The following is a 14,389-nucleotide window of genomic DNA, read 5'->3' on the forward strand; positions in this document are numbered from 1 at the left end:
TTTCTGTAAATTACACCCCGGGCTGCTGGTAAAGCCCTTTGTCCCACTCCAAGGCTTTTCTGATGGCGACCTTATAAAAAACCCACGTTAAAAGAAGTGTTTAATGATACAATCACCATGACAGTTATGTATAGGTTCTGGCAACTCAAGGCTTTGCTCGAACTTTGTTACGTTAAACGTCTGTGGCATTAAACCCTCTATTGTTTTAAGCTCTTGCAGGAGCTTCTACATGTCACTTGGTTTTCGGTCGGTCTGTCTCCGAAAAATTGACCAAAAAATACCCCTAAATTTCCCATAATGTATAACGACCAAAATTTAATTTTAAATTAAAAATAAAGCAAACAAATAGATTAAATACTTAGCATAACAAACATTATTTGTCAAAATTCGGAAAGATATTTATAAAAAGAGTGTGTTTATATGTGCTGTAATGCTAATTGTCGCGTGGTATTTATCATAACTCACTATAAATCTAGGTAAAATCTAAAGTATGGTGGTCCATATGTGCCATCGGTGTCACTTTTTTTGGGCGTCGCACTTTTAAGCTCTGGCAGGGATCATTTTGATATATTTCATGCAAGACTTTTGTGCAAGACGGCCAGAGCTAAAAATTGTGCACTCGCACTTGTTTATTTTTTCTTAATTTAATAAACTCTGTGATTAATACCGTGGATTTAAGCAAACTTGAGATCAAAGTCAACCCGGCAAATAGCAACTCATTTATCGCGAGTTGTCTGGATTTATTCAGCGATTATTGGTTACTGGACGTTAAAACGACGAAGATGTAATGAGATACAATTTTGATACACTGACATGTTATCCAAACCAACTTAATTTTGCAGTGTGGTGCAGCAGTACCACTGGTTGAGTTTCGGTGTCTTGTTCTAGATTATGTCACTAATATCATCGGCGGCTTTTGGGTAGTTCTATCAACCTGATACTCTCGGGTTTGTCGTCGATCGAGTTTTTTTCTCTCTTAGACACTAAAGTGCTATTATACGATAGTCAACCAGAAAGGTTGAGATCACGCGAATTAAAGCGATATGATATCTATTTGTTTATGTTTCTAATTTGTAGCATTTTTGTACCCACCCCGTCTGTAGGAAAATTACCCAGGACCACTCCCTCTCTGTTTTAATGTATACATTTATATCGGCACACACTTTAAGATGATTAAAATCCACGAATGTGGGAGAGTTTTTATATTATTTTGTTTTTATGACGCCGTAAAAATCACAAACATCATTTTCTAGTACACTTCTAGTGTACATGTGTCGATAATACTTTCCGTGTCGAGTGGTGCAGGTTGGGTGTTGTCAAAGGTGTCATCCCATCAAAGATGTCATCCCATCAAAGATTAGTTTCCTCGGTGTAACCCCCGAGGCCTTGTGTTTGTAGAGTGTCAAAGGGATCCCGTTCGAAATCTGCTCCACCTTCTGCCATTTATATAGTACTACTATGAAATATATTTGGTAGAGTTGACAATATTTGATGTTACATGTAGTGTACCTTGACTCTCTTGCCAGGATTTTGTGTAAATCGCACCGCATCCGTGGCCGTTATATTTGCGGTGTCAATAATTTATTATCTGGTTTTCCTAGATCTGCTGTTTTGATTTTCAAATTAGTTTCTTAACCAACATGGTATTACCTACGGTTATCGCGCGTAATACGGTGCCTTAAAAAAAGCAGTAGCGATATAGTCTTCGATCATCTGAATAATAAAAAACAATATTCCATTTCTAACATTTTTTTCATCAAACTCAATTGGTGGTGGTAGTAATGGTTTATCTTGTCTTACTATATTGGGATTTTTTTTGTTTTACTCGTAACAATTGTTGTCTATTTTACAGTCTCCATCTTCTTGTATGGCACACTTTGTTCCACTTCTGACTGCGATGTCTGATTCACCTTTTATTGTATTATATGTTTTTTTAGTAGATGATTATATACAGTTATCAACAAACCTTCTGATGGAGACAAATACAAGCCCGTAATTGTAGTAGACTTGGCAAAGTAAACTTGCCATACTGATGGATACCACCAGATAATTGTCCAAGTCTTCAGTGGCGCGTGCCAATTGTCAGTGGTCCGGAAACAAGCCACTAGAGCAACTTAGAAGTGTAGTCGTATTTAGGAATGAGAAATGTATCAAAAGACGTTTGGCTGCACACTATCTACGGCTGTATGAATGCATGCGTGGCGTGTTTTGTCCACCAAAGTGCCGATGTTTATAATTCCTTTATTGGTCAAAACTGTGTCCACAGTGACATTTTATGAATCTTAACAGCGAAGAATCTATGTGTTAATAAAGTGTTGGGAGAAATTGGGAAGGGGGGGGGGGCAAACTGGGGACGGGGCAAACTGAGGGCAAGGAAAAAGACTTGGGGGAAATGCCCCCCTCCCCACCTCCCCTTGCAGTCCTCCCCTCCCCCCTTAGCGCCGCTACTGCAAGTTTTTCGTAAGAGAATCTTCCGAGTCTACCGATGGTAAAGCCCGGGGTTTAATATTTGCGCAGAGTCCCGCTTAATACTCTAGTATAAAGACTGAACATCTGCCCAAACTCGTAATCATTTCTTTACCCAGATAACTAGCTTTGTAATTGCCGTATAGCTTATGGTCTTGTTTTTCAAAGTCTAACTGTACCATTTACTCTTTATTGAGATTCTTTTTTTATAATCACCGGCTGAAATCACTCTTAATAGTCTATTTTTGTTTTACGTTTTTCGCATCTTGCGTTTGCAATGTATTTTAGAGAATTCATCTTGGTGCTTATTTTTGAACAGTCTTAATATTATTTCATCGGTTTTATTGTATCGTAAAACGTGAACTTGAAAGAAATGTACTCGTAAGACAAACTCAAATTGTACGCAATATCCAACATGGTTACTAAATAAAAGTGCTCTATCATTTAATTAAACGCAGCATTTTTTTAATGCAACTGTTTACACAATTATAGCTGTCTAACAAAATCGTAAAAAACACATAGCAAAATACAACAAGCTGCAAAGTACAGCAAACTGTGGGACTTGTTCTTAAAATCAACTTGCTGTAAAGTGTATCTCTGACATGGTCCTACTGTTTTTCCTCTATAAAAGCACGACGTCATTTTCTTCGAGACATTGTTCGGAACTCTTTTGTCTTTGCAATAGAAAAAGAGCTTTGGTATCTGCTTTTGCCTTGTTTTCCCCAGAAGTGAAGGCAAATGATCTGCATCACTGGCTTTATTTCTGATTTTTGTGATGGTTTTGTGATTTTAATAATGGATGATATTGATCTGTATGCACATGTTTAAAGTTTAGAGTTTAGAGTTTAGAGTTAAGAAACTCGTAACCTTCGACACACACTCTTATTTTGTTTGATTAGATATCGTCCCAAAATTGTTGTACGGATTCCTTCAGACCCTAGATCGATGTTAAAAGCCAGTTCTTCAGTACCCGGAACTATTGCATCGTCGGGACTCAAACTGGGAAACTTAACTATTAAAATGTTATTCGCACTGATTGTGCTCTGGTTGTGAGTGATGATTACCGTTTGTCTAGTACCTGTAATACCTCCAGTATTTTTCTGTGAGGGTTGAACTCACTTCCGTAAGTCCCGCTCATTTTGCTATGTGCGGATATTATTTTAAAGTATTTTTAATTTTAAAATATGGCTGGTATTGCTATGATGATTGGAGGCGCTATCGGTAATGCTTTAGCCTTTACTGGCTGAAACCCGTTTTTTTAAATGTCGAATATAAAACAACGGCAAGTTGACGAAGAGCGTCAAAGACACGACTTGGCTTTAGAAAAATTAGCAAAAAAAAATAAAAAAATAGGAAAAAAATGAACCAAATATTTAAATTGTATAAAAAAAACAACTTAAAAAAGAAACGAAGCGCGAAGGACGTTTAACGAAACTGACGATGCCCTTAATACAACTGCCTATATACCTACAACACGAACCAACGGTGTTGGACTTTTATACACCTAGCGAAGAACAAAGAACTGACGAGATCACAATATCTTAGGAGGTTCAGCTGCACTAGGTTTTTTGTTATTTTTTGTTATTTATTTTAGTATATAGGTAATGAAAAACACCACAGTTAGATATAGAAGCTGGACTACAAAAATAGTGTACAGTCCTATTGCTATTGCTATTGGAAGGGTGAAGGAGCCGTCAAACGGTTATCGGGAAAGGTGGTCTGTGTCGAAAGAAGTAAGATAATTGAAAACAAACAGTTTGGAAAATATATTCGCCCACCGCCCAAGTATTATATACCTCGCCCAACGAGTTAAAAAAAAAAATCACCGGTTATTTCTGATGAAGTGCATGAAGCCGTCTGTAGGAAATCATTCAAGTTCGCGTAATATCTGTTGTTGACGTGACGACCAGATATAAGGAGGTGGAGTTTCCTCCGAAGAGAACGAATACTGAGGTCGTCAAAACTATTAGTAACATGTATAAGAGGTCGGCATTAACTTGGCAAAAAAAGTATCAAAGTGGACTCCGGTAAAAATTTGTATGGCAAATTTTTAAAAATGATGAAATTAAAAATGTTGATTTTTAAAAAAATATTATGTATAGTTTCAAATTGATCAGATTTCCAAAGATCCTGGCCAATTTGCTTTATCATTATCTCAAAAATGGGCCGAATCCTTCATTTGTAATTAGGCAAGAGCTTCAAGACAAACTGGATAATACCGAGTTACCGGCCAACGAAAAATGACCGAAAGCTATCGTGTTTATACCGGACGGTATATTGTATATATTGGTGTCTAACGGAATGACAGTTTAGCCCGTGACACGGTGTAAATGGTGTGATTTTCTTATTGAATTTGACTCATCGTGTGAAAATGATACTGGTTCTCTAAAGATGTAGTCGTATATAATAATGACTTTGCGTCCAAACTTGGTCCTTTAGTTTACTGATGACTTTTTATTTTAGCGTTGTACAGCATGTGGTCTGATTTGTAGAATGAGAAATCGTATACAATTCAAGTCCCAGTCACCGAGTGTTTTCCATGTCGTCGTATACATCGTTTGTGTCCTAAATGGTATATTAAATACACGTCTGTGTCGGTATCCGTACATCTTTTTCATGTGAATGTTGTAAAAGTAGTTTTTGACATATCCAAGTCAAGGGCGGATCCAGAACACAATTTTTGGGGGGCAAAAAAAAAATTTGGTCCCCCCAAAAAGTGGGTCAAAAAAATTACGGCGTGGGGTTCTAGATGCTCTGTGGTGCGATCTGAGGCAATTTCTGACCACTTTAACCAATGTTTTTTGAGGAAAAGATGGTGGTGTACTCATTGCCTGCCTTTATTCCGATGTCACATAAAAAAAAAAAAATGATTTCGTTTTTTTTTTTTGGGGGGGGGGGGCATGGCCCCCTTTGGCCCCCCCCCTGGATCCGCCCTTGATCCAAGTTGGATGTTAGTATTTCTCACGTCTTCATCGTCTTGCCAAACACGGAGTTGTTCATCAGCTTGACGACTTTTTTGAAGTCCGACTTTGCTTTTGTTCTGTGTTAATATATTGTTGTCAATGTACGACGCGCCGTCCTGCAGGTACCTGCTTACATTTTAGAACGCCATGTACCTGTGTACGTTTTTGAGTTTTAACCCAACTGTTAGAAACAGCTCAACGTGACGTAGTGTAATACGTATTTTGCGTACGGGGTTTATTAGTGACGGTCAATTTTGGCACTCGGCTCGATCGACAATAAAATTCGTTGATAATCGGGCAAAAAAAGTCCGGTGTGGTTATATTTTTCGGTGCTATAGTGGGTAATCGTCGTGTGTGTCGTGAAGTTTGATGGATAATTATGTATCCCCCTTCGAGTGTTGTCTCACGCGTTTCCTTTTTTGTGTGTACAAGTTCCTTTTTCTCCAATAGTGCCGACCGTCGGCAATTGTGCCGCCATGAAGAGCGCCATCTGTTGTCCGATAGTGCCCATAATCGTCCGCCGGCCCCCCCCCCCCCCGCCCGCTTTTTGATTTCACTCTCTCTAAATTTCAGCACGGACGATTTTGCGATGTTTAATGTGCCTTTTTTTTTTACGTCTATCCCCCAATCAAAATGACACTACTGCAGAGCATCCCACGATAACCCTGCTGCGTAATAATAAGCACTTAAGATCCAACTTGCAGTCCATTTTTCACATTTGCCTAAAATTCTCAAAAATAGAGCGGCAAGTACTATATAGGATGTGTGTAGTCACGTACAAGTCGTGATATTCGCCCACGTTTTTTACGTTAAAGTTTGCGGCCACAGTTGTTGAGCTCTGACGTTTTCTTTTAAATAATCATCTTTGATGCTGTAAAATCTTCGTGTGTGACGTGACTTTGATTAGTGTAGCTCTATCACAAACATGTACCCGGTGCTAGTAATAGTCGTGTGTGTCATGAATTTTAATTGGTGACCTGTAATCTAGGTCTACATCACTGTACCTCAAACATGTACCCTGTGTTTGAGGTTTTCCTCATATCGACGTGATGTAGGCCTACTCTGTAGTAAGTTGCTTGGGATGTATCCATTTAAATTCATACGATAGGTATTGATTCATGGCCCAACCGTATAAATTGTTGGTATCGAGATAAACAATAATCGAAGACGGCTTGTCTAGGTCGTAGCTTTGGTCGTAGTCTGGCAGGTATTTGATGTTTGCCTTGAAATAGCTCGTGCTGTGCTGACCGCTCGATATTTCTCCTCTTTTTGGTCTTCCCGAAAAAGAAATGCTTGTCTACGTCTGTCAACAGCTCCAGTTGGATTTGAGAGTGTTTTAACAGAGTAGTGGGGTAAGGGGTGTATATTTAACCCACCTACGCCAATAGTTTCTCACAAGTGTTTTGGTTTTCACAATTGCCCTTTTTTTCACAAGCGTCCTTTGTTTTAATGTCCTGCGAGCGTCGGCAGTTGTGCCGCAATGAAGAGCGCCACCTATTGTCCGATTATGCCGGTGATTTTTTCGAAATTTCAACACGGAAGATTTTTTTTTACGTCTCCCCCGCTCCCCCCCCCCCCCCCAACAGCCCCCCGCCTAACAAAAGTCCTTGCTACACGCGTGCAGAGCATACACTGGGGCTGTGTAATAATTAGCAGGATCTAACTTGCAGACGGTTTTACACACTTACCTAACATTCTCATATATACACCGGCGAGCACAAGCCTATATGTAGTCACGTACAAGTCGTGATATTGACCCACGTTTTTAACGTTAAAGTTTCCAGGTACACTTGTTGAGCTCTGACGTAATTTTCTTTTTAAATAAAGCTCGTCTTTGAGATTGCTGTAAAAACAATTATGAGTAATGTAAACGACTTCCTTGGACAAGCTCTGACCGATTTATCCAACGACGTCGCCAATTCACGAGCCTATAAATTCAATTGAATGTACAGGCCTACCCGTCGGATTGTTTTCAGCAGTGCAAGTCAATTTGACATCATGAGTATAGAACTTCCTGGCATAATCAAATGTGCATCCTTACTTTCTAAATTGAGAAAAATGATGGGTATCAGAGTACGATCTCTTTAAATTTTAATGTTAGATTGAAGTAGGCATGCGCAGCGGCTCATTTGTCCGTGACGTGACAACGATCTCAGATCTTGCTGAAATTGCTAATCTTCTTTTCGCTGTGTACGCAAAACTCTGTAAACGAGTACTTTTCTTTTTCTTTTTTTCGCATCGACTGACAAGGATTCGAGTAATTGGGGTAAATCCGTTTTTCGCAAAGTCAACAGGTGTTTGATTGTTTAATTGATATCGTCTTGTGGAGTAAATTATCATGAGTTGTGCATAACCAAATATAAGATTAATGTCTGGCTGTTCATCTATCAGCGAGCCTATAAAATGAGTTGTGGCGTCTCTTCCTTTGTGGGTCTTTTGACTCATGTTTCAACTGTCGCATCTCACGACCAGGTACGAATAGCATAGCTCTATGAACGTGCGTTTTAGCGTAAATGTAGTCTGTTATTTTTTTTCTGGTTTTGGTTCAAAATCGACATAAATGACGGATTGTTCATTCGCAAGGTAAGAGCTTCGAGACGAACTATATAATACCGAGTTAGGCCTACCGCCGAACGGAAAATGACTTGCTTGAATTTATACCGGACGGTAAAATGTATCTCTTTGTGTCTAACGGACCTAATGACAGTTAAGTCTGTGACACAGTGTAAGTCAATGTGATTTTCTGATTAAGTTGACTCATATCGTGTGAAATGACGCTCGTGTTTTGAATATGTAGTCGTAATAATTAATGACTTTGCGTCCTACTTTGTCTTTCAAATTACCGATGACCTTTTTTGTTTGTTAGCGTTGTACAACTTGTGGTACGATTTGTAGTTCGATAAATCGTACAATTCAAGTTTTTCATAGCCTTGGTCGTAGTCTGGCAGGTATTTGATTTTTTTTGCCTTGAAATATCGCGTGCTACCGGCGCTTGATATTCGTCTTCTTTTTGATTTCTCGACAAACAAATAGCCCGCATGTCTACGTCCGTCAACAGCTCCAGTTGAATTTCAGAGTGTTTGATTTGATTTGAGTAGTGGGGGTAAGTGATATGTATTTAACCCACCAACTCCATATAAATTTCCCACAAGTGTTTTTTTTTCACACGTGCCCGCTTTTTTAACGACCCACGATCGTCATCAGCAGTTGTGCCGCAATGAAGAGCGCCACCTATTGTCCCGTAGTGACCGTGATCGCCTCCCCCCCCCCCCCCCCGGTTGTTTGATTTAAATTTCAGCACGGATGATTTAGTTATGGTCAAAGTGCCCTTATACGTCAACCTCGTCCCCAGGGTGTCGAGCAGTACGCGCCCACCACTACCTGCTCTCTCACCCTGGTATTGGATCATTTGCAAGTGCAAGATTTTTGAACACGTATGCAAATGAGAATAGTCTGGTGCCTGCATGTGCGCTACATTAGCGTTTGTTTTTGTATACGGTGTCTGGGATAAAAACAGCATCACTTCTTCGCGCCGTGAGTTATGAAAACACGGTTTTTTTGGAAGTTAAAATGTTACAATCTGGCCCGCCAATATGCAGTATCACATTTCCTATTAATATGAGCAAACTGGAAAGAAAAGGAGTATTTTTGAGAAGGCGTGGACGTTATAATCACAATAATCGTGAAAACACGTAATGCACGTTGGAAATAACAACGCCAACTACACGATATTAATCCATTACTAGCAAATTGCGGTATCGAATCACGATACAGGAAGAAAGTTTGCTATCGAAGGCTTACTATTGGAAACCAGGTTGGAAATAAAGTGAGCAAAGGGGAAAACATGTCCTTGCTACACGCCTGCGATAACCCGGGGCTGAGCAACAATAATTTAGCCGGATCTAACTTGTAGACGATTTTACACAATTGCCTAAAATTCTCAAATACACCGGCAACTAAATGTACTAGCGTGTCTGTCTAGTCACGTCATCATCATCATGGCCCATCCCGTCGCAAACGACGATGGAGACGACGTCTCTCCCATTCATCAATGTAAAGTTGTCTTGAGGAGGATAAACCGTTATAGACAGCAGAGCGCCAATAGAGACGGTTGCTGGCAGTTGACTCCCAAGTACCATGAGTCTAGTCACGTACAAGTCGTGATATTTATATTTGGCCACGTTAAAGTTTGCAGCTGTATTTGTTGAGCTCTGACGTCATCGTCTTTGAGATTACTGTAATATTGGACCATTGGTATATAAAAGAAGGTTTGATTAGGCCTACATATATCAAACAAGTCCATATACTACGGATAAACGCCTTCTTGAAGAAGCACATCGGTATAAATAATCTCTGAGTAAAGTTAAGCGACTCTTTTGGACAAGCTTTGATCAATTTATCTAACGACGTCGCCATCAAATTAAAAGAGTCTATAAATCTCGATTGATTGATTGAAAATGACATGTATACAAGTACATACCGTGCAGGCCTACTACCTTTCGGATTGTTTTTCTTTTAGCAATGCGCGTCAATTTGCCGTCGTGAGTAGGCCTATAGAACTGCCTGGCATAATCAAATGTACATTCTAACGTTCAAGATTGTGACAAATGATGGGTGTCAGAATACAATCTTTTTAAAGTTTGAATGTTGTATTGAATTAGGCATGCGCAGCGCCACCGTATTTGCCCCTGACGAGGTGGTTGTCTATCACCTTCTGGATTTGTTAATCTTCTTCCGCAGTTTACGCAATTAAACTCCCTTTTCATTTGTCATCTTTAAGTTGGATCGCCGTCATGATGCCATGCCTCTTCTAAGATCGCTTCATTGGTTACCAATTAAACAGAGGATTGTGTTTAAGATTCTTTTATTTGTATACAAATTCTTTCATAATCAGGCCCCAGAGTATTTTAATGAGTGTCTTGAGTTGTATCAACCTGTGCGTACTAATCTTCGCTCCAATGCAGATCCATCTCGGCTAACTTTTCCCAGGACTCGTAGTAAGGCAGGAGATCGTACATTCACTGTTACAGCAGCTAAGGAGTGGAATGAACTTCCCTCCTATATTAAATCTGCTCCATCAGTGGATGTGTTTAAGAAGATCCTCAAAACATACCTCTTTCCCAATTGATGTATTATTGTTGTTTTGTTTGTATAATGTTTAATGATTTGTTGTTATATTGCTCATTACTACTGTAATCGCTGTGATATAGTTATACTATGAATAGCGTACCTAAATGCATAATAATAATAATAATAATAATAATAAAGGAGTACATTTTTTCCGGGTTTTTGTCCGTTTTTTTTCCGTCTAGGTTTTTTTGGTGTTGGTCGCACTGACAAGATTCCAGTACAATGTAATTGGGGTAGATCCGTTTTTTGAAAAGGGGTTTGATTTTGTTTTATTGATTTCATGGCAACTGATATTTTGAAATGAATGTCTAGCTGTCAATCTAGCAGCGAGAGTACATAGTGAGTTGTGGCGTCTCTGCCTCTGTGGGTCTCGAACGGAAAATGACTGAAAGCTATACTGTGTTTATATACCAGATGGTATTAAATAGTGTTTCTTTGTGTCTAACAGACTTAATAACAGTCATTAGTCTGTGACGCGGTGTAAATGGTGTTATTTTCTGATTTAATGTAGCTCGTGCATGTGAAAAATGACGCTCGTGTTTTGAAGATGTAGTCGTAACAATGACTTTCGGTCCAAACTCGTATTAAGTTTCTTTGAGTTTATCCATTTATATTGTTTGTAATTATAAGATAGTTATTGACTCACGGCCCTACCGTATACTTTATTGGTATATGGAGATACAATAATAGGCTATATACGAAGACTACTTGTCTGGGTCGTAGTCTGGCAGGTATTGTTGTTTAGCCTGAATGACACTTGTTGTAGCCTGAATGACACTTGGCGCGTGTTTAACGTAAGGGTTCTTAATTTTTAATCCGTTTGTCTTTTGGAAATACAATCTTGAGTGCGGCTTTAGGCCTATATCCATTCCTAGCCTTGGCAATCTTCGTCTTTGTCGAACCTTGCTTGCGAATTAAAATGCGATATTCTTTATAGCAGAAATATTATTTACCGTTGTGGTCTGCACAGTGTGAAAAAATAATAAAGAATAGTCTTTCACAGTATAGTGACCATTTTTACTATGGCTCTGCATTTTTATTTTCAGATACGTGCGTGGGGGGATATAATTATCTTTTTCCCGTGTATACCCACTACGTAAATCACCAGATTATTTCATATTTTTTGTTCTGGGTATCTGATTTACGAGTGTATATAGGGAAATCAACATCGTTCAAGTTTAATCCGTCGTTTAGTTATTAACATAAGTAATAAGTATTGATATTCCGTATCTTCGTGAATCTAATAATTTGGGTGGTCAATTTTGTTTTTCACATTGTCGGAAAACTTAACTAGTTCTTAAACACCATCTAAGCTTCCAATGTACTCTTGGTCTTCGTTTGAATGATCGACTGTTTTTGTTTTTTTGTTTTTTTTTAGCCATTTAGGCAAATCTACGTTTAAGAGGTATACATCTTAAAGATCTTTACCGGTCGGTTTACGTGGATATATAAAACGCCAGTATCTTATCTATGACCGAACCTGTTTTTTCCCCGATACGTTTTCTAATATTTTTGTCCAAATTGTTCGCGAACAGCCTTGCTTTGTTTGTCTCTCATTTAAGATAAGTTTCTGACTGTTAACGAAATGGAACTCCATTGTCACAAAATCGTCTGGCCTGTTCTTGTCTGTTAATGACGAATCGAACTTCGGAGCGCAATATGTGTGTGCAATGACTGAGTATCGAAGTACGGTTCTGGATCGTTATTAAACAGTCTCGGTTGGTCGCTTCTAAAGTTGTTTTTGAATCTTCTTGTCGCTCGAAACTTATCGGCTTCTTGAAATGCTTCAGGAGATGTACATATTTTAATCGCTTCGAAAAACTTCAAAAAACTTTTAAAAAGACCCCACCTTTTGGGCAGAGGAGGGGCATGGGCCATTACATCATCACCCAGGTTTTTGTAGTGAGGAAGAAATGCCGATGTTAAGGTTATTTTCTAACCTTCCAACAGCCCAAATGTTTTAAATATATCACTGAAAATTGGAGAACAAACATAAAGCTTTACATGCGCCGTTTGGATGTAAGGTTAACCGTTAGCTCTCAAGTTGCATAAAAATGTACCCTCTATCATGAACAGCGCCCTCTTGTCGTGTAGTGTGCCGACCCCCCCCCAAAAAAAATTAGTCATTCACACCCCAGGCCTACTGTACAACTAACTTTTTTTTATTATCGTAAACATCAGTTTTTTTCTGCAAATTCTTAGGTTTGAGGTGCCGTGAAAGACTATTTCGCTTTCTGTAAATTCTGTTGTACTTGAACATAATGTTGGGGATAAAATAGGGATATAAAATAGTTCACAAATCACGGACTTTTTCACATTCAAATGATTAAGTTAAAATGTTACAGCGCCCTCATTTGCTCAAAAATACCAATATGGCGGCCTCCATGACCAAAATCACGCTTTCCCAAACCTCTGTTCTCCTACCGTTAAAAAGACTTTTCTGGCGGTGCAAGAACTGTTCTCGGCAATGGGTAATTGGTCCCAGGAGATGGAGGCATATGAAGCCGGTAACTGGAGTAGATGATACGGACTCGGTGGAAGCAAACGTTGGGGATAAGTACGGTTATTTCTGTCGAATGGCAAAATTGGTTCACTTCAATCCAAGTTCCATGCATATTTACATCACTTGAGTTGACGATGACTTATTCCGAGTTGACGCCCTGTGCATAATCCCTATGAGACTGGCCTGAAAAATTGAAAAAAAAATTGTTTTCTCAGTAAATGCTTCAATATTTTCTCTGCTAAATTTGACTCTATAGTTGCTCCTTTGACTTTTTAGGACATGTTAATCATGTTAATTGTACGGAATTTTTTCCTAATGTTATTGCTTTCAGATTGATAGTCAGTGGCGTACTTCTAGAGTTAGATTTAGGAGGCTTCTCTCCGGAGAGAAGCCTTCTAATTCTAGAACTAGAAGTAGTCAGTGGCGCACCCATGATTTGGCTTTGGGGCCGGGGGGCGCACAATTTTTTTTTCTTTTCATTTTGTTGATATTTTTTTTTTTTCAACAAATTGGGTTTTTGTTGGGGGGGGGGGACTTTTTTGACGGTGGCGCAACTTACACCCCAATTATTAATACTACTCAAAAGTAGGCCACATACATATCACATGTATCACCAAGGTCAAATTGTGGGACTAAAACAAAAAAAATAACAACCTTGGGGGGAGGGGGAAGGGGGGGGGGGGGGGAAGGGGCTCAAGCTCCCCCGAGCTCCCCTGAGTCCCCCCCCCCCCCCTTGGGTGCGCCACTGCAGATAGTTTTAGTAGGCCAAGTGTCAGTGATAAGTGATGTCCATGTGTATGGAATTCTTCCCCAAGTCAAAACTTCACAAATTTCCAACGATTTTGATCAACAAGTTACTTCATGTTTTGTTTAACGCCCCTCTGGCCTTTTCTGTGGTACACGTTCATGTATGATGTATGTGCCATGATATTTGTACATTTACATTACAACAGGGTGATTAAAAAACAAAAGGAACCCTCAAAGTCTCTTCTTTTCCACAGTATTAAAAAAAATTGCAAATATCGAAGCACATTTAGAGAGTATTTTCATTGGCTTTTGAACACCCAAATTTTTTGGAATGGGGTAAATATTTATTGAGTTATGGCAAATTGAATACAAGTACCGCTTTTTCATTTGTCCAAAGGTGACTGATATTTTGACTGCCACAATAAGAACAAAGGCCGAAATAAAAATATAAAAGAACCAAATAAATAAATAAGGAAAGTTTACAACATTAAAGATAGCTAAACTGCCCTCACCCTAAATCCATTACATTCTCAGGGGTGTGAAATCGCAACTTTAAAGCGGATTTCAGCCTTTTTTTAAT

At 39.0% G+C, this 14,389-nt stretch overlaps 1 protein-coding gene across 1 annotated transcript in view; it reads left to right on the forward strand.

Moving 5' to 3' along the window:
• Positions 1–12,898: 12,898 nt before the first annotated feature.
• The window catches only part of LOC119735995 (polyribonucleotide nucleotidyltransferase 1, mitochondrial-like), a 35,404-nt gene continuing 33,913 nt past the window's right edge, over positions 12,899–14,389 (forward strand). Inside the window, exon 1 of the mRNA XM_038209982.1 lies at positions 12,899–13,116. Coding sequence (XP_038065910.1) covers positions 12,932–13,116 — 185 coding nt within the window. The 5' untranslated portion in view covers positions 12,899–12,931. The remainder of the gene's footprint in view (positions 13,117–14,389) is intronic.

The sequence above is a fragment of the Patiria miniata genome, unplaced genomic scaffold (genome assembly GCF_015706575.1).
Source record: "Patiria miniata isolate m_02_andy unplaced genomic scaffold, ASM1570657v1 HiC_scaffold_10, whole genome shotgun sequence".
In the NCBI taxonomy this organism is placed as follows: domain Eukaryota; kingdom Metazoa; phylum Echinodermata; class Asteroidea; order Valvatida; family Asterinidae; genus Patiria; species Patiria miniata.